This window comes from Triturus cristatus, chromosome 6 (assembly GCF_964204655.1).
Source record: "Triturus cristatus chromosome 6, aTriCri1.1, whole genome shotgun sequence".
Lineage (NCBI taxonomy): Eukaryota > Metazoa > Chordata > Amphibia > Caudata > Salamandridae > Triturus > Triturus cristatus.
In genome coordinates this window covers 1,323,718,836-1,323,738,957 of record NC_140589.1, presented here as the reverse complement: position 1 = coordinate 1,323,738,957, position 20,122 = coordinate 1,323,718,836, and the positions used below count along the sequence as shown (strand labels likewise).

The window sequence follows — 20,122 nt, the reverse complement described above, 5'->3', positions numbered from 1 at the left end:
CTGGGGCGAGCCTGCCTTCAACAGCTCGGTGTCAAGATGGGGGGGGGGGGGGGCGATTGGCATCCCTGACCTCCACAAATGACCTGCAACCACTGCCATCTCCATGGTGAAAACCCGAGGGGCGCTGTTAGGGCCAAAGGGAATCACTGTGAACTGGAAGTGCTCGTGGCCTACCATGATCCACAGGTTACACCTATGCACAGTCAGGACAGGAATGTGGAAGTAAGTATCTTGCAACTCCAACGCTACCATCCAGTCTCCAGGGTCCCAGGCAGAAAGGACTTGAGCGAGCATGAACATTCAGAATTTCTCCTTGAGAAAGAAGTTGACAGGGCACAGTTCTATAACAGGACGAAGGCCTCCGTCCTTCTTGGGCACCAAAAAGTAGTGGGAATAGCAATCATGGCCTACTTCTGCTGTTGGCACCCTCTCTATGGCTATCTTGATCAAGAGAGCCGTCACTTCCTGGTTGAGAAAGGAGAGGTGGTCCTCCGTCAGTTTTTCGCAAGTGGTTGGCATGGGTGGAGGGGAAGTCACAAAGCGTGGTGGGGAGTAGCTCCTTTACACAATTTGAAGAACCCACTGGTCTAATGTAGTAGACAGTCAGTGTATCCTGCCTCTCACTGGGTGCCCTTGATGAATTACGGGTTTGGAGTCTGCGGCTGCCAGGGGACTGGTGGACTGGCCCAACCTCTGGCTGGCCGACCCACGGGGCCAGTTGGTACATCGTCCTCAGCCATGCAGAGGCAGGGAAGCCTACACGCCGCTGCGGCTGGGCATGTAAAGACCTGGCTGGAAGCCCCTTCAGAGGCCACAAAAGGTGGACTTGGGTTGGCAGGGGACCATGAATAGACCCAAGGATCTGGCCGTAGCCCTATTATCTTGAAGCGCTCCAGCATGGAGTCCACCTTGTCTCCGAAGAGACGGGTGTCATTAAAGGGCATGTCCATAAGCGGTTCTTGGACATCCGGTGAAAAGCCAGATGTCCACAGCCACGCTTGGCACCATAAGGCCTCTATCAATTAAACCTCTCCGCCTACCAAGACGGCTGTGTTCAGTCCACATCTGACAGTGTACATGGCTGCATCCTTCGCTTGGGAGAGTACGGCTCGGGCCTCCACTGGGACTGTTGGCAGCACCTGAACAACCGTATCCTACAGTGCGTGGGAGTAGCAGTTCAAAAGGCACAAAGTGTTAATCGATCACAGTGCCAAGATGTCAGAAGAAACATTTTGCTTTCCTACGGTATTCAGCCTCCTGAATTCCCTATCCAGTGGGGTGGGAGGGAATGCACCAGGATTTACACGGGAGGTTGAGACTTGCACCACCAAGCTCTCCGGGTTAGGGTGTTGGATGAGGAAGCTGGGATCCCCTGGAGTGGTGCACAGTGGGCAACTGTCCTGTTCATAGGAACCCCTGTGCAGATTTGGACCAAGACTGGGCTGTCTGTCTGTGAGGGCTTCATTGAAAGGGAGAAGTGGTACTGAGGGGTACACTCCCGGTTGAAACATTTCTGTCAAGACATTAGTCTTGACTGCCACTGAGGACAGGCTAAGGACCAAGACCTCAGTCGCCCTCCTCAACACCACGGTGAAAGAGGCTCCCTCCTACGTTGCCACGATAGGAGGTGAGACCATGCCAATATCTGGAGAAATATCATTTCCACTGGCATCCGCCAGGTCCTCACACCAGTCCATGTCTGGGTTGAGGGGCTTGCATGCTTCAAGGTCCAGCAACCCCTCCCACTCCTACCCGAGTTCCAACCCATAGAAATAGGGTTCAGGATCCAACCTGGAAAGAAGGCCCCAGTCAGCAGTCGGCACCGGTGTCGAGTGCCGACCCTCCGGCTTGATTAGGAGTTGGAGATTAGAATGGTGGTGCTGTTGGGGGGCGCTGGGGGCATTGAAAGCAGCGCCAGAGAAGGTCAAGATGTTATGAACGGCGCCAGTCCGGATTTATCCGTGGATCCAAGGGGCCCGATGGGCACCTTAGCCTCTGGAACGAAACCAGTAGGGGTCCCACCAAACACCCGCAGCGCCAGAGGGAACAGGACACTCAATATGAGGTGCAAGTTGAGTGGTGTTCGCTCCAGCTCCTGGAAACACTGGGAGGCTCGGAGTCAGCCCAGAATCTGGCTCATTCGTGGAGCTAGGCCTCAAATGATGATGCTCCCTCGTCTTGTTGGTTGATTTTGACGGATGGGGTGCAGTTGAAGACCTCTTACACTTCTTGCTCTACTTTTTGCGGTGGGACGTTCGAGTGGCCTAACGACTTCGGAAACAATGAAGATCTCAGACTTCGCAACCAATCCTGGGACCTTCCTCCCAACCGGGTTCGAGACCGTCATGGTGTTGCACGCTGAGCCGACAGGAGCTTTAGGGACTACTCCCTCAAGGCATTCAGGTTCATGGTGCAGCCGGTGTTAACGTTGTGGTCACGCTTGAGACACCATACGCAAACAAGGTGCTGGCCAGTAACCAACTTCTGGCTAAGAAGGCTTAAGATCTTGAATTAAAGACATCTGAAAATACAAAGACAATCATCATTGTGATCTTTTATGAAACCTTAAGTATCTACTTTTAAACATGTGCAGAGGTTTTGTATATATAGTAGAGTGGTCTGCTGGCCACACACGTGGGGATTTGGTGGTTTTTCCCTACCTTATGCACCGTGCCAGATTACCTGTCATAACTGATTTGTACTTGTGATAGACCTTAGAGCGCCATTTTGCCTATTGCTGACCACCGACTGTATACCTAACAGTCACCAACATCGGTCAGTGACAGGTACCGCAGGGCTTGAAGCTGGCCTTCCTAGATGACATTCTTGCCACACCAGGAGGAAAACTCTCAAAAAATCTTTCAAAAGTAGAAAAGAAGCGGAGTGAAAAAGTGATTCAAAGGGTAGCTCTCTGCGGATCAACACTGACTGGCGCACAGATAAAAGAACTGATGTCAGCGCGCCGGGGTGGAGCCTATGTAGGCATTGCGCTTGTCACTTCCGGCGCAGACTACACCATGCAGAGCCGACCAACGCCACTTACCGGTGAGCAGGGGTACCGCTCAAGAAAAAATTCTAGATCCAGCCAGACACTTGGGGAAAATACGAAGGTAAGGAATCTGCAGCTAGAAGTCTCTATCAGATATTACAGTACCGGAGTATCGAGCAAGCATACACTAAGTTAAACATGGCCCTTACTTCCATTCCCGCTTACAACAAGGAAGCAGAGGTTATTCAGGTCACATAGGTCCAGATATATATGCTTTTTGCTGTCAAAACCTTGCGCCCAGCCACTAGGATGTAATAATAAGGGTTGTTTTTTTAAGTTCTGTACTCCACTGATATTAAATTGCAGAGAGTGTTCTCTTGCTGCATGGATCTGGGCAGGCCATCAGGCGTTAGATTAACGCATTTCAGTGTGGTGCTCCGCATTACCGCACTGAAATGCATTGTCACGCATATTTGCATGAAAGGTTTGCTGTCACTGAAGCCGGCAAACCTGTGTGTGGCAGCACGCGCTGCGTCCCCAGGCTTGGGGCGCTCAGTGGCCCTTGGCAAGAATGCCAGCTGAGAGCTAAGGCTGCACTGTCAGTGCTACAATGTATTATATTTGTTTTCAATTTGATTCCTGCAGCACCGCGCTGCCTGCGCAGGTCTGAGTCACTTGACGCAGCTCCGAGACAGCCTGACCTCACGGCCGGCCCGGTAGTATGCCAAATAGCTACTTGGACTCCCGAGACTGTCAGGCTGCTTGAATACATTGGCTGTGGCGCCGTGAGGGAACGTGACGGCCTGCCTCCTGCTAGACAGTGTGCTCCATGGTCCAGAAGTATGAAGACCAGCGGCTCAGTGGTTTGCGGGTAGTGGCGCCTCAATCATTAAGCCCCCTCTCCAAACCGGCACTCCTCGCAGTGGTCCGGTACTGTCTGGAGCTGTCCTCAGTGACTAGTGCTTGCACAGGTCCAGGCCACCCACGGACAATTCAATATTGATGATCCCGGTCGGGAGGTTGCAGGAAGTCAATGACCTGTGACCAGCCGTCACACTCACTGACCGTCCGCTCTGGTTGCAGCGGTCACCAAGAGAGGACTCAGACAGGCTGCCTGAACTAATCGGGCACCGGTGGAAAACCGAAAATGATTGCTGTGGGGGGGTGCCTGGAGGCAGCCTGAGTCTGCTGCCGAGTCAATCGCGGATGATAGATACCCAGCGCTGCGGCTGCCTGGCTGAAGATCTGATCAACAAGAACAGAGTTAAGTAAGTAAAGTAGTTACCACTCGCCACCCGACCCAAGTGTCTGTCAGTATTCTAGGTTAGTGCCCTTCCGTTTCTGGTGCTGTGTGATATTTTTAATCACTTGGCTATGCAATTTGATTTATTTATAAAACGCAGGTCTTCATTCAGCCTGTAACTGTTAGTTTAGCTGAGAGGTTACTCTGCATTTCCCTGTATAAAGTAACTTCACAGCCGGGAGCCCCTAAAGTAATTGTGAAAGTTACAGAGCTCTGCAGTCACGGACTGTCTGCAGAATAAGTTGAGTTCTGTTCAGTTTCATAAGGCTGGGTCTCGCCCGCTCCGTGCAGGGGCCTCTCATGAGTGAGTGCCCTTACTTACATTTCTGGTTCTTTGCAGCAGTAAGGTCAGTTGAGATAATGAAATGAAAAGATTGTAAAAGAACAGATTGCAATACATTGCAAGGTTTTGAAAATATATTTTGTCCATCAAATACATTTAAGTTAGCGTAATAAGAGGAGCCAAAGGGGGCAAAATTAACAGAAGACGACACTGCACAATCCGCTGATCATCGAACAGAAACATACATGCCAATAGTTCTGATTCCGGTAGGAGAATAACAATTTTTGAAGCAAAAAATGCCTTTATTTTACGTGTCACAAACATCCCACTAAAAGACTACCAGTAAGGCCACCAGTTGTTTGGTTACTGTATGTAGTACTGTCACTAAATTATACCAGGTGATTCAAATTTAGAACATGGAATGAAACAGAGCAAACAATTCAGAGGAGAAATGGGGCAAGTTATGGGTCTACTCGAAGCTGGTCTCAAGAAACGCCACGTCCAAATGCACACTTTTTATCTATCTGCATCAGAAGGATCTTGGGCCGTGACGGTGACAGTCGGGTGACTCTGGTCAGTGGTGACAGAGATAGTGTCACTCAGTCGTTGAAATGTCACTCATAATTACACTGAAATTATGAAAATGTCACACATAGCAATCTGAAACTGTGGCAGCTATGAAAGGGACTACGATCCAGGGGGACAGACAAGGAAAGCCATTGGATAAGAAGCATGTAAATGAGAGTGACAATAAAGCTAACCAATGGTAAGCAGTCGGTGGGCTTTAAGCCCACTGCAAGTTCTTGGTAAACCCGCAATAGGTCTTTTGTGACCAGACAGATTATACTGTCAGGTAGGCTTAAGCTAAAAAGGATTTGCAGTCTGAAATATCTACAAAAAATGAGTCCCATAATGTATTTATTGGAATTTATGTAGCATAAACCTATCTGTTTAACATCCGACTACTGCACATTATGTGAGGGTTAGGAAGACGATCTACAAGATCGTGTACATCAAGTGGGGATAACAAAGCTATATTTTACACATTAAGGCATAGTGATATTGAGTGATTTGCCCAGAATCAAATGATGTTGAGTATAGCACGGAGGCCAGGATTCAAACCTGGGTTCCCAGGTACTATAGGCAGCAGCTCAAGCTACGACCACATTTCTCCACAAATTTTAAGATTCAGAAAACAACAGAAAAATGGTGTCAGGACATAAACTCATCATCATCTAAAAATCCCTTTCAGACTTAAGTGACAAAAAATATTGAAAGCCACTTTGATTACAGATAAGTGAGTTAGCAAATAAATGTGAAAGACATTTGTCAGTGCAGGTTCACTAAAAGCATCTTGGGGCTAGGACTGGCAGCCCAAGGACAATCAAAACATGATTTTAGCTCAACTAATGTGATTTCTAGGCCCTGCGAAAGAATTAATGCTTAGAAACATTAATTGTATATTTCGCGAACTGGTTCCAAATGTAAGGGTCCAGAATTGAAAACAACCTTTTACTAAGATGGGTAGAACGTAAGCGTGGGCTAAAAATAGAAAAAGCACAGCTGAGCTGGTCATTAAAGGCTTTATTGCCAAAGAACATTAAAATAGGTCCCATAAGCTACAGGAGCTAATGCAGTCTTTTAGAAACTTGATTAAATTTCCTGACGCCGTAAACCAGAATACATGCCACATTTGCAAAAACAGAAATTTGAGAATGGAACCATGTGGCTTCTCAAGGTAACAGACATTCCCGTAGATAATTCACATACCCCCTAAAAGCAACAGTTTTGGACGCAAGATTTTTCTGATCTCCTGGAAGAAGGAAAGAACTAGTTAGCGTGAGCTCCTTATCCAACAGAAATCTAAAGCTTTGGACCCCTGTAGCAGATAAAGGAGAAGAACCCATTCCATCTGTCTGAAGGATGAACATCCATAAGATGACCAGGTCAAACAGCAATACCTTATGTTGCTCGCATTGACTGCCACTCATCCAGTTCGCAAAGGCAGTAAGAGGCCTGGGGCCCGAAGCTCAGACCGCACCAGTTAAAGAGCAGGATCCACTGTGGTTCCTCAGCATAAGATATCAACCGAACATATATTTACATATTTATTTATTTGAGAAATTTTATATAACAAAAGGGTGGGAGAGAGGGAGGGGCCCTGATTGACCCTGAAGGGAACCACCAATTGTTTAGATCTGGAAGGTGGAAGGGCCAGAGTCAGACTCTTCCCAGCAAGGATAGAGGTAAAACTATTCACCATTAAACAGAGATGAAGCAATCGACTTATCCTCTGTGAATGTCTCGTAAAATGTTCAATGGAGGCATACTTGAATCTCATAAGTGCTGGCATTGCAATCAAGCCACTGGGAGACATTCTTTACTTGTTTAGATGTGATCAAATTGTTCCTTTCTGGAATGGTATCCAAATCAAACTAAAAGCTATTTATCAATCGCCCATTAAACCTGGTGATTTTTGATCATCCTAGGACCATATGCAACACTCCCAAAAAATCACTTGTGCTCACAGGACATATACAAATTTGCCACTTCTAGAGCGAAGCTGCACTCCATAACTACACCCTTAACTTGAAGGAACATTTTGAAAACTGAAAACAATGTTTTTAAGGCGCATTAGTGCTAGTTGAACTGGATACTCAGTAGGGACCTTATAAGGACAAGTAATAGTTGTATTTCTTTGCTAAATTAGACTACTTTGTGTTTTTCACAGTGTACAATCTATTTTTGTCAATGCGATGCTAACAATTTAGCATGTTTGGCTTAGATGATATGTGTGTCAAGAATTGCTTTGGATTTTTGCTGCTTTGGTCTTAACATTAACAATACAAGAATGTCCTGGAGTAAATAGAACGGAGATAAGTGGTGCTGACACTGTTTAAAGTAGCGTATAGAATGTTTGTGATTCAGTCATCCAACCCACCCAAATTAGTTTTGTTGCAGGTCCAAAGTAATCTCTGTGCTCAATCTATCCCTGCTAGTTACCATTTTTTCTTGTTTGGCTACTTGGATATAGACCAGGTCTAGCGCAGTCACATGGGCAAAACCCTCTCTGTGTATATGTATTCAAACTTGCAGCAGTACGGACAATGGTGTTGTGCGATGCTCTTTAACATGATTCACAATGAAAAGACTGGAAATAAAAAAAGAAGAGACGGGAAGCAAGACAGAGAGGAGGAAAAAGTGAGAGACAGAAAAAGTGTGAGTGTCTGCATTTGTTTTCTGCAGGTTCCTTTCTGTACGTGCTGTATCTTTGCTGTTCCTGTAAGGAGGCGTACAATGCTGCTGCCCGTACTCCATATCTGATTTGCTCAAGAAAGGAATTTGTGCTACTGCACCTGTAACTTAACAGTCCTGTATGTGGCGTGCCCATTTCTGTATGTGTAAATAAGTGTGTGATGCTGCTGCCCATCTTTCATCTGTTTTAGAAGTCCCTGTTCTTAGTTAAGCTTGAGTAAATGTCTTCATTAGATAAGATCTCAAACTTTATTTTTCACTGGTGCTTGTTAAACAGTTACTGAACTCACCTGGTATATTTATGACTGGACATGATTTGAAATATTGTGAGAAGAGGTCTGCATTCAGTGTAGCACTCATAAGTATAACACGCACGTCTGGTCTCTGAAACATTACATCCTTCAAGACCAACAGCAGGAAGTCACTGCAATAAAAAACAAAGTACTGCTCAGTCTAAAGTAACAGTAATAACAAAGGTATATGCACATACGCTCTGTCAATTTTAGAAATTTAAACAAACAAAAGAAGGAGTACACCCTCAAAGGTAATTTTGATGCTTCGGAGATGGAAATGTGCACTGAAAAGAAAGGCTTTTCCTATCTTGTAGAAGACCCCTCACTCACCAACCTGGTTGGTGACATGCTTCATCATCGGGGTCCCACCCGGACAACCGAGTGTCATCCGGACACCCGGATGACACTCGGTTGTCCGGGTGGGACCCCGATGATGAAGCATGTCACCAACCAGGTTGGTGAGTGAGGGGTCTTCTACAAGATAGGAAAAGCCTTTCTTTTCAGTGCACATTTCCATCTCCGAAGCATCAAAATTACCTTTGAGGGTGTACTCCTTCTTTTGTTTGTTTAATTTGTTCTAGGGGACTAGGAGTACCCCAAGTAACAATACCCTTCCTCTCCTTTTGTTTTTCTAATTTTAGAAATTTAACAGCAATTATACTAAAACAAGGAATTCCCAGAAACACATGAAAAACACAAGTAATCTTATAAAAAATAAATAAACAAAATCTAGGGATGAGTGCAGAACAGAGAGATCCCTGGTCAGCAGTCAAGTAAATTCTCTTTTGATTGCTGTTTCTGGAACGTTATTCAATTTGTTTAACTCTTATTTCCACCAATCACTATCATAGAATATTATACGTATATTATATTTTTATAATTTGAATTCGCCTGTACAGAGAAGAAAAAACGATTACATCAGCACAGCAGCAATAAAAGAGATTCTAGAATAGCTCCTCTCTTTAAAACCACATATTCAGGCACATTTTTTAACAATGCCACTCACAAAAATTAAGGGGAAGGAGAGGATCTCCTACTTCGACCTCCTTTATAATAGACACAACACACAAAGAGAAGTAGGAGTGTTGAGGGGTCGCTCTTTTTAAAGGATTGACAGGCAAAAATGAAATGTTTGCAAAACTGCCCTCACCGACAAAAATGTGTGGCATGCTTCCTCATAGGGCTGCTAAACACACCTCTGTGTAAGCCAACACACGAGTTGGAGCAATAGGGTAGGGGAGACAATACAAACACATAGAAGAGTTGGGATCAAGTAAGAATGAGGTGCAGACCAACAACGTTAAAACTAGCTCAAGGAATTCCAAATGCCTATTTTATTCGCCGATTTTTTAACAAGCCTTAAATCAGAGTATTACAGGCCTCCACCAGCAATTAAGATTAATTTGCCAAATGTATGAAAAATGCTGCTAGGACGTTTTCTATAAATGACTGATTTTAACCAGCAATTTTTAGTTCAATGCTAAAGTTGTTTCAAAATGAGAGACAGAAGGGTGTCTGTAATAACTGGTGTTGATTGGGGTAGAAGACAATGCATGTTATCACTTCAGTAATGAACCAAATTGGTACAAATAACAATTACTCTTCAGTGCACTTTGAGTCAGCTTTTTGTCTTATAATTGTTACTTTACACCTGGAATCGTTTTTTTTTAGTGGTAGCTTATAAGATAGTCTCTACAGTATTTTTAAAAATATTTTTGGGGATTGTGATAGGTTTATTAACAATGAGATAAAGAAATCTGATTGGATTATGTATACTGGGTGTAAATATATACCTTTCTTCGGTTCTTTCGTGCACTTCATCAATAATCACATGAGTGACCCCTTGTAGGCCTGCGTCTCCCTCAAGCCTTCTCAGAAGCACTCCAGCGGTACAGTATAACAATCTGGTGGCCATGGACTAGAATAAAAAAACAAATTAAAGCATTTATAAAATAAGTGCAATTAAAAAGTAACCTGTTTTAAGGCGAAGTAGCAAATCTGTAGGAATACATTCCAAGCATATGCCACAGACCTCAAAGTACCTGAAATTCACCACTTAAGGTGGCTAAAAACAAGCTTAACACCCTCTGAAACGCATTAGACATCAGCCATGACATCATAATATCACTAAAGACACCACAGATGAAGTGTCCAGGAACGGCAAACCCAGTGTTTGGCCATAAACAATTCCGCTTTAAAACGACTGGTTCAAGGCCATGTCAGATTCATTATAGCGATACATGCCGGTGGCCCTGCAATAAGTATGCATACTAAAACTTTACAATCACTGTCCACAGTTTACAACGGTGGGACCGGCTTGTCCCACTCAGCTGCTTACTGTGCACAGGGCATAGGATTGCATACATGGCGCAGCGGAGGCCCACACCCTGTACTTGGTACAGACAAAGTAGGACCTTCGTTTACAGATAAATGTATTTAGAATATACTTGGTATGCAACAGGGATCAGTGCAAAATTTGTTTTGTTTTTAATTAGCATTTCAAACTGAGGTCTTTTTTAGGTACAAGATAAAAGACCATTGTATACTTTTGCAAATAGATGTATTTAGTGCCAATCTAAAAAAGAATATTAATTTAGTAATTCAATATTCATTTTAGAAAAAACTATTCTGCATATATCCTAGTCCACTCAAAAACAGATTTTCTTTTTACACAACTACACCTCACATTCACTCGATTCCAAGTCTTTATTTCGATTTTTACATCATAAAAGACAACATAATTTTATAAACAATTTAAAAAGAGAGGGGTACAAAAAGCAAAAGAGGGGACCAAGAAATCTCAACATAGACAGCCAATGTCGCATAAATAGCAGCAATGGTTATAAATAAATAAATAAATATCTTATTTGTGAAAATCCCATCAAAATATTAAAATTACCAATTTTATCCAATGAGTCGTAATTTGTAAGCACGAATAATCCAAGTCCAATGGAGGAATTTTGCAACAGCAATAGTCACAGGTTGGGATGTGTTTGTTTTAAGACACCGCAAAGCCTCGATACCTGACCGAAAACCCATAAGAAGACAAATTGGTTTGAGCCAGACCCGTCTTGGGGTTTTATACTCTGGGCAGACAAATAAAATATGCACAATGTTTTCCAGTTGTGCTAGACAAAAAGGACAATCGGGGTTTAGGCCCTTTCGCCATTTGGCGACAAAAGAGTTTACTGGAAGAGTGCCCACCCTGAATTGATGATATCGTTTTCTGTCCTCCACAGCTGTAATGCAGTCCCAATATTTTTCAAACATGGGGCTGTCTTTAAGTGCCAAAAAATCCGAAGTTAAAGACGGGCCGATGCTTGAACCAAAGCTTCTTTCTGAAACCACCCGCCAATATAGTTCTTTTAAAAATTTTCTGGGGGGAAAAATGTGTAAAGTGGGTTCTTCCCAGTGTCTTGCTAGGCCCATAGCGTGATATAGTGTCCTAACCTCCCTGAACCACGAAATCTTTTGTGCCTTGTCGGCCCCCCTAATATCCAAAAAAGCCCGGGCATATTCAGAAAGTTCGGGGGTTACCCATAGCCGCCTCCAGTAAGCCACTGGTCTGTAGCATGCTATGTCCTCTAAACGCAAAACACCCAGATCATAATAAAGGGGAATTAGAGGAGTTGATGTCGGGAGGCCGGTGATTACACGCAAAAACTTATTCTGAGCCCTAGACAACTGAGTAAGGTTGGAATACCCCCACAATTCTGCCCCATAAAGAGTTGCTGTACCTATCTTGGCATCATATATTTTAAAGGCTGGGATCAGAGGTTTAGTATGAGACAGGTGAAACTCTTTTGTTAAAACACCAGTTAGCTGTGCATGCTTTAATGCCACCTGGTCTAAATGCGGTTTCCATTCCAGTTTCGATGCGAGGGTTATACCCAAATATGAGAATACCTTTGTCTGCTCTAATTTGACTCCATTCATCAGCACGGTCCCTCTGACGTGTTTGGGTTTGTGCAGGACCATAAATTTTGTTTTGGTAACATTTACAATGAGCCCATGGTCCTTACAGAAAACTTCAAACACGTCTATCGCTTTTTATAGTCCCTGCTGAGTCTTGGAGATTAGTAGAGTGTCGTCAGCAAACATCAGCAGAGGGATCAGCCTACCATCCAACTTTGGGGCATCAGTCGGGGTTTTATTAAAATAGTTGATCACTCTGTTGATGTAAAAAGAAAAAAGAGTCGGGGCTAAGACGCACCCTTGGCGTACTTCCCTGGCAATTGGGAATTTGTCTGTGACACTGCCTGATTGATTCCATCTGACTTGGGCAAAATTATCCTCATGTAATTTCATAAAAAAATTTAAAATATCAATAGGCATCCCTTGATCTTTAAAAACAGACCACATTTTTGCTCTAGGAACTAGATCAAAAGCTGATTTTAAATCAACAAAGGCTGCAAATAACATACTATCTCCTAACTGAACCACCCGCCAATAAATTAGCAAAAACCTAAATACCTGGTCTATGGTACTCGTGTGGCTATGGAACCCTGCCTGTAGTGGTGATAAAACTTCCTCCTCCTCAATCCATCCTTGGATTCTTAATAGGACGAGCCTAGCCACCACCTTCTGAATACAGTCGATCAGGCTAATAGGCCTATAATTGCCTGGATCAGAGCGCTCTCCTTTTTTAAAAATTGGAATAATTTGAGCGCCCTTCCAGCTATATGGTATGGGTGAGCCATTTGATAAACAATTGGCTAGACATAAAATGTAAGGTGCCCACAGTTCCTTGTCATACATAAACAGATCAGCCGGAACCGAGTCTAGACCTGGGGCTCTGCCTCTGGGGATAGAATTCAGTACCTTTCGCACCTCGTTTAAATCGAAAACCAGGGAAGATGTGTCTGTGGTCACAGAAAAAATTGATGTACAGCTCCCCTCAAAAGCATCTGTTGAGGCAAACTGAGACTCAAAGTGCGAGACCCACAAATTGGGTGGTACAGAATTAACTGGTTCTTCTCTATTTGATCCCCCTACCCCACCGGACCAGGTCCCAAAAGGAACACATAGATCTTTCTTTGCTGGCTATATGGAGATCATTCCAGTAGTCCTGGTCCCATGCTCGTTTGGCCTCATATTGAGCTTTTTTATAGGATTCACGAGCTTTCCTTATACCAGCTATGTCCTTAATTTTAACCGCTCCTGACAAGGCCTGATATGCAACCCTACATGATTTCCCATACCATTGATCCTCCTTTCTGGCAGGCCTATTTGGTTTGGCATGGGTCTGTTTTAAAAAGTAGACACTAAGTCGGTTAAAGAGATGAGTATGGATAATATTAGCTTTGCCCAAGTCATCCTTCTGAGCAATACAATTCTGTAAATCATTTGTGGCCTTAGTGATTAGGTCCCTAATGGTTAAAATCTGCCTCTCATTCATTGGACAGTTTTCCCATTTGACACGCCTTAGATCATTAGATGGAACAATTTCCACCTTCCTAGTAGGAGCCTCCTGACGGTTAGTGTTAAATAACTTAAATGTTAGAAGTAGGGGATCATGATCACTCTCCACCCTTTCCACCACTATCATGTCCTTAATACTAACCCAATGTTCTTTATTAGTGAGGATATAATCAATACGACTTTTACGAAGTCCATTATTATAAGTGGAGGCCCCATGTCAATCTGAGGCTGATCTACCATTTATTGCACGTAATTCATGGCCAATGCAAAGTGCCTTAAGATGGAGTACAGCCTCGGTCCACTTTTTAATTGGCAGGAGTGTCAAGTGGGGAATATTCCAAATACGATCCTCTTCTAAAGTAAGATCGCTATCATTAGTGTCCAGAGGTTCAAAGCAGCAATTAAAATCACCTGCTACTATTACATCACCCTCTTGGCTATATACATCAAGTAACTGGTCCAACTCTTCCACAGTGTCCGAAGATTTACCCCCCGGTAACCCTCTGGCATATATATTAAAAACAAAAAGATCCTTTAACCCAGGACGCTGGACTTGAATAAGTAGGATATCCTTACTTTTCGAGTCCAATTGGGTCAAAGAATACCCAGTGTCCTGTTTGATCCATGTTAATAGTCCCCCCTTAGCTCTTCCATGGAGGCTAGGGACGGCTGGAACATAAAAGCTAAGATAACCGGGTCTATAATCTAAAACGGTAGACCAGGTTTCCTGCAGTAATATGATATCCCTGTTTTCCAAGAACTTTGACCAATCGGATGACACGACTTTGTTTCCAAGACCTGCCACATTCCAGGAGACTAACGACGAATAAACGTTAACATCATCCCTATCTTTGTCTTGGGAACCACATATTAGGACCTCCTGCAAGTCTCCATCGACTTGGTCCCCTTGGTGCGAAACCTCTTGCACATAACAATTAGTATTTACAGGTACACTCATCTGAACCACTTCACTTTGGTCTGGGGATATTACACCTGCTCGGCCTCTACCAGATAGTGAGTTTCCTGCAGAGAAATTTTTCAAGAGAAGTCCACTCAAACCCTGGTCTTGACCATGAGCCAGTCAGTCATTACAGTCTAAAGAGCTCAATGCCTCAAATCTATTGCTTACTTCGATAGGTCTGGCATAAGTGTCATGACATGGGGCAAAATTGCTCCCTCTAAAAAAAAGGCAGTGGGGCGCGGGGGGTAAAAATACCCTAGGGGCAGAATGTTGATACGATCTTGGTGTATCCTCAATGAGCCTGCCTGTCATAGGATATGATCAACCAATTGGGGAGATGCAAAGTTGACAACAACACAGTCTCCACCCATGTTCTTCTTAGTGTCACCCACCCAATCCACCCTTCGAACCATCTTGAAATTATTAAACAGGTTATTGCCCAACACAGTTTTTAAATTCAAATGATGTAATGCTTTGTTTTTAAGTGATGTCCAATGTTCCTCTAAACCATCTGATGTTTTAGGGACGTTGGCCAAAATAATCGTGTATGGGCACGCCTAAGGTGGAATTTGAAATTTGGTGTGTTTGTGAAAGGAAGGGTGAGTAACATTAGTGTTGTCCGTAGAGCCTCCACGACCAGAAATAGTATTTCTTGTAATGACTGAGTTGGGTGGTACGATCTTTTCCTGCACTGCTATCTGTTCCCTAAGGATTTGTACATCACTATTCAAACTTGGGACTAGCGATGTGACTAGCGGTGGATGTGTAGGAACACAATCAGAGCGAATGGCTGCCAAATCAATATTCGTCAGAGAGCCCTGATGATTTAGTACCTGATTTTCCAAAGCTGTCTTATAACCGGAGCACTCTCACAGACAATGAGTTTGCTTTTCCTTGCTTGTTTTGCATGTGGTTTACTACCCTTAATAGCACTATCAGCCTTCCGCTTCCTAGGTGGCTCTTTAGCTCTAGTGACAGGCTCAGCCCGGGCCTGTCTAGTGCATATATTGGGGGGTGGAGGCATTAGGCTGGGAGCAAGAGAACATGAGGCATTTAATGCATTAGAAGAATCTTGGTTTGGTAAAGTTGCCATAGGTGCCGAAAGGTTCCCCAAATGAATAGTAGGTAATGGAATAGTCGATGTGTTAATATTAGCATTAGATGGCTCAAGAGATAACCTCCTTTTCACCAACTCTATCTCTTTAGCCAGCGCAGTTTCGGGCCTTTTTAAGAACGCGTCCAATGTTCCAGCCCCCCCTTTAAAATTACCAGTAGATGAAGCCATATTACGAGGAACCCCCAGAGAAATGTAAATCGATAACAATCACACAATCATATGGGGCCCCCCAAATAGTCACAAGGTCCTGCAATAATTTGTCAATAAGAGGCACCCAAATATCTTATCTGATCTCCGTAGTCGGTGAGTATAGTCCAGGACTCTCCAGACACGATGTAAGTGGGTAAGCCCGACCCGACCTCCTCCGTCCTCGGACGGCCACAGACGGCCCGCCCTTTGCCCGGGCTTAGCTCGGCAATGCCCGCGCGCGTCCCGCGGGTCGGGAGGCGTTCCACTGTTAAGTAGCGCCTCCGGGCGCAGGTGGCGTCGTCAGCGGTGCGCCGGTGGTTGCTGGGGCACCTGGGGGATGCAGTTCGTGGTTGCTGCGGCGTTCTTAGCCTCGCGCCACTACCCCAAACGCCGTTCGTCCTCGTACTGGAGACACCGGGAAAGGCAAAGACTGCGCCAGGGAGGTAAGTCTATTAGGGACACAGAAGGCACTCGGCGCTCCGCTGTTAAGTAGCGCCTCCGGGCGCAGGTGGCGTCGTCAGCGGTGCGCCGGTGGTTGCTGGGGCACCTGGGGGATGCAGTTTGTGGTTGCTGCGGCGTTCTTAGCCTCGCGCCACTCCCCCAACCGCCGTTCGTCCTCGTACTGGAGACACCGGGAAAGGCAAAGACTGCGCCAGGGAGGTAAGTCTATTAGGGACACAGAAGGCACTCGGCGCTCCACTGTTAAGTAGCGCCTCCGGGCGCAGGTGGCGTCGTCAGCGGTGCGCCGGTGGTTGCTGGGGCACCTGGGGGATGCAGTTCGTGGTTGCTGCGGCGTTCTTAGCCTCGCGCCACTCCCCCAACCGCCGTTTGTCCTCGTATTGGAGACACCGGGAAAGGCAAAGACTGCGCCAGGGAGGTAAGTCTATTAGGGACACAGAAGGCACTCGGCGCTCCGCTGTTAAGTAGCGCCTCCGGGCGCAGGTGGCGTCGTCAGCGGTGCACCGGTGGTTGTTGGGGCACCTGGGGGATGCAGTTCGTGGTTGCTGCGGCGTTCTTAGCCTCGTGCCACTCCCCCAACCGCCGTTCGTCCTCGTACTGGAGAAACCGGGAAAGGCAAAGACTGCACGAGGGAGGTAAGTCTATTAGGGACACCTTCACTCATCTTTAATAATTCACACAATTACTCTGTTCCAAGCTCAAAAGACATTCAAAAGCGAATTCATTGCTTTACATTCACTTTCAAGTTTATATATAGAATAATCCTCTGTTGAATTTTTTTACAACCAAAAACAAGTATTATGAAACACTGGTGACTTCAAAACTGAGGTTTTAGCCATGCAGTCTGTGTCAAATTCTTTCACTGGTACATTCCAATATTCAATCTCTGAAAATGCTTGCCTCCATTGTTCACTATGCTAAAATGTATTTATAATATAGATTTAAATTAGAGAAGTGAATCCTGATACTTTGACCAATATTATTTTAAAAACTTTTATCAATAGGCTTACTGTGTATTGATTTATATATCAATAGGAGTGTTAGAATAAATTTTTATGAGTTAGTCCCCACTTACATTTAATCCGAATTAAACTCAGTCCTCCTTATTTGCCAGTCAGTGATTCAATCTGGTATAGCAAGCACTTCAATTAAGTATATATATTTAATATTGGTATAGTTTTAAATAATGTAGGTGTTATTTACTACCATGTAGTTGCATAGAAATAGCATTTTAAAATTGTAATATTCTTAATTATCAGACATCTACTTACCAATATCTATAAATATGACTCAGAATCAGAACAAGCTTTATTCGATTTTATGCATGTAAAATCACAAAAGCAGACAACAATTAAAAGCACAATATCGTGCATAAAAATATTATTTGTAAACAAACAGCAAAAGCAATTAATATTAAAAAAATAATCGCGATCAGATCAATGCCTCACGGATTTAAGTTCATCACAGAGTTTCAAAAACACATGCCCACGTGACATTTAAATCAAAATAATCTTTGATATTAAGTGTACTTTTTAAAAAACAAGCAGTTGCATTAGTAAAACATTAATTGTCTAAAAATTGCATAAATAAAAACTCTGGTCTACATTGAGTTCACCCCCCTATTCTTAAAATTGGCTGAATCTAAAACGGGTAAGAACATGTATGTCTAACATACCCACTTAGATTATACTGTATGTCCTGCTGTATAGTGTAGGTAGTTAATATCAATTGGTGCCATTGTACAGATGGTTTACTTGCTTCTAGAGTGAATCTAATTGCCTCCAGATTAGACTCATTATAAACTAAAAGTAGTATTTAAGCTTGATATTATTATTTTTAGGAGATTTGCATCCCCCCAAAAAACAGGTGCCAAACAAAACAAAAAAAACTGCAACCACCAAAGCGAATCATTATCTCAAGCAGCTCAAGGTGAACAATGAAAGCTAGGCGTTATTCAAAACTGTCAAAAACTATTTCAGACTCTTCTTCCAATACCTTTTATGCACCCCACGTCCAGTACAGAAATCAACTGAAATAAATTTATATTTCATTAATAAATTTGTCAAGACTACCCATTGCCAGTTCAACCTCTCATGCTGTAAAACTCATATATACTTCTTTCGTAGTACTTCAAACCACTGAAAACACAGTCCTTTACTACCCTCTCCTAAACTAACAACCTATGGCATTGTTATACCAACCCCCAATATCAGTGACCTAATTTCACCATCACTCATTAAATTATTGCCTCCTAAGGCTCTCACACCTCTCTACTCCCAGCCATCTTACAGTTATTCTTGAAGATTGACGAAGCCACCTCTCTGCTCCAAAAACCCAAAAGTTAACCAGATGAGTTATGTAAATATCGCTCCACGACATGTCTTCCCTTCCTTGAAAACACTATTGAAAGACTAGAAGTTAACCATCTTCAAAAGCATGCCAATCTCCACAACATCTGCCAAACACACCTACCTGGGTTTTGCTCTGGCTGAAGCATAGAGCCTGCCACCATCCAGGTAGCTGATGACTATCTATCAATCACTAATAATGGCCATCCATATCTCTTAGTGTGGCTGGACTTGTCTGAGGCCTTTGACACAATTAATTACCAGGTGATACTTGATGCTCCATTGTGACTCATGGACACTACTTATATTGTTTTGAATTAGTTTACCTCACACCATTCTTGAAGAAATCAATTTGCACAGATGGAGTCCTCCAGATCCCCATCAGCACCTGTATCATCTGGATTTACTCAGGGTTCTATTCTCATTCTCTTGATGTTTATTTTTTAGATGGAACCATTGGGAGTGCTCCTTAGGGAACATGATAGTGCTATCTGCCAATAAGCGAACAACTCTAAACTGTATTTATTTTTAAGTGTCATTGACTAAAGACATCTTTAAATACAGATCCAGACTACACCTCACGCAAACCAGGATAGCCAGGGCCATATTAGAAACTAAAATCAGCCCTGCGATAAATGTTCCAACCAGCCACACACTTCTGGAGGCCTCAACTAGAATGGGGTCCAGGGGGCGTGGTTTAGTCACTAGAGCCCAAGCTGCACTGAAAGCAAGTCTTTATCCTACAACCTACTGGGAAAATATCAGAGCAATGGAATACCAGAAAAGGAGAGACGAAGAGCCAGATCGCCAACGAAGATAACTACTGTACTTGAAAATCAATCCTACAAAGACCGAGGGCCTGATTTAGAGTGCGGCAGAAAGGGTACCCCATCGTAACAGCAATTGAGTTACCCTTTACGCTTTACTAGAGGTCCGCTCGCCTCATTTAGTGACAAGTGGAGCTTCAGTATGCCAGTGGTGTATGTAGACCACTTTGTCTCTACGGCTGACATACACCTCCACCGGCCTCAGAGTAAAGATTTTGCCATTTGTCTATCCACCCACCCTATTAAGAGTGGACAAAAAAAATTGCAAGTTTTTACTTTTGCTTCCCGCAATCCAAAATGTGGAGGTAGGTGAAAGCAAAAACATTTCAATGACCCCCGCACAATGTGAGAAAATTCCCATGACAATAAGATCATTGCTTTTTTATACTTATTAAATTAAAAAATAAAATCACACTTTGGGATTTTGTTTTTGAAAATAAAAAAAAAGTGAAAGTGTTTCGTACAACTTAGTTACATTGACAGAGCCATATAAATATATCACACTTTAAAAATGCATTGGCTGCAAATGTAAGAGAATCCAACATCATAAGAGGCAACGCTCTACACACTGCAACTCTCAAAATAATCAAAAACTCATTACTCTGAATATGGCAGATTAATTATTTGGGGTGTATAGGTGGTGCTCGGAGAGTTTTGACATTTTTAGACAATGTTAT

At 43.6% G+C, this 20,122-nt stretch overlaps 1 protein-coding gene across 2 annotated transcripts in view; it reads right to left on the bottom strand.

Moving 5' to 3' along the window:
* The window catches only part of DHX57 (DExH-box helicase 57), a 387,132-nt gene that overhangs the window by 174,146 nt on the left and 192,864 nt on the right, over nt 1–20,122 (bottom strand). For both annotated transcript variants that reach the window (XM_085612312.1, XM_085612311.1), the window contains 2 exons: nt 9,917–10,041; nt 8,121–8,254 (listed from right to left, as the gene is read on the bottom strand). In XM_085612312.1, coding sequence (XP_085468438.1) covers nt 8,121–8,254; nt 9,917–10,041 — 259 coding nt within the window. The remainder of the gene's footprint in view (nt 1–8,120; nt 8,255–9,916; nt 10,042–20,122) is intronic.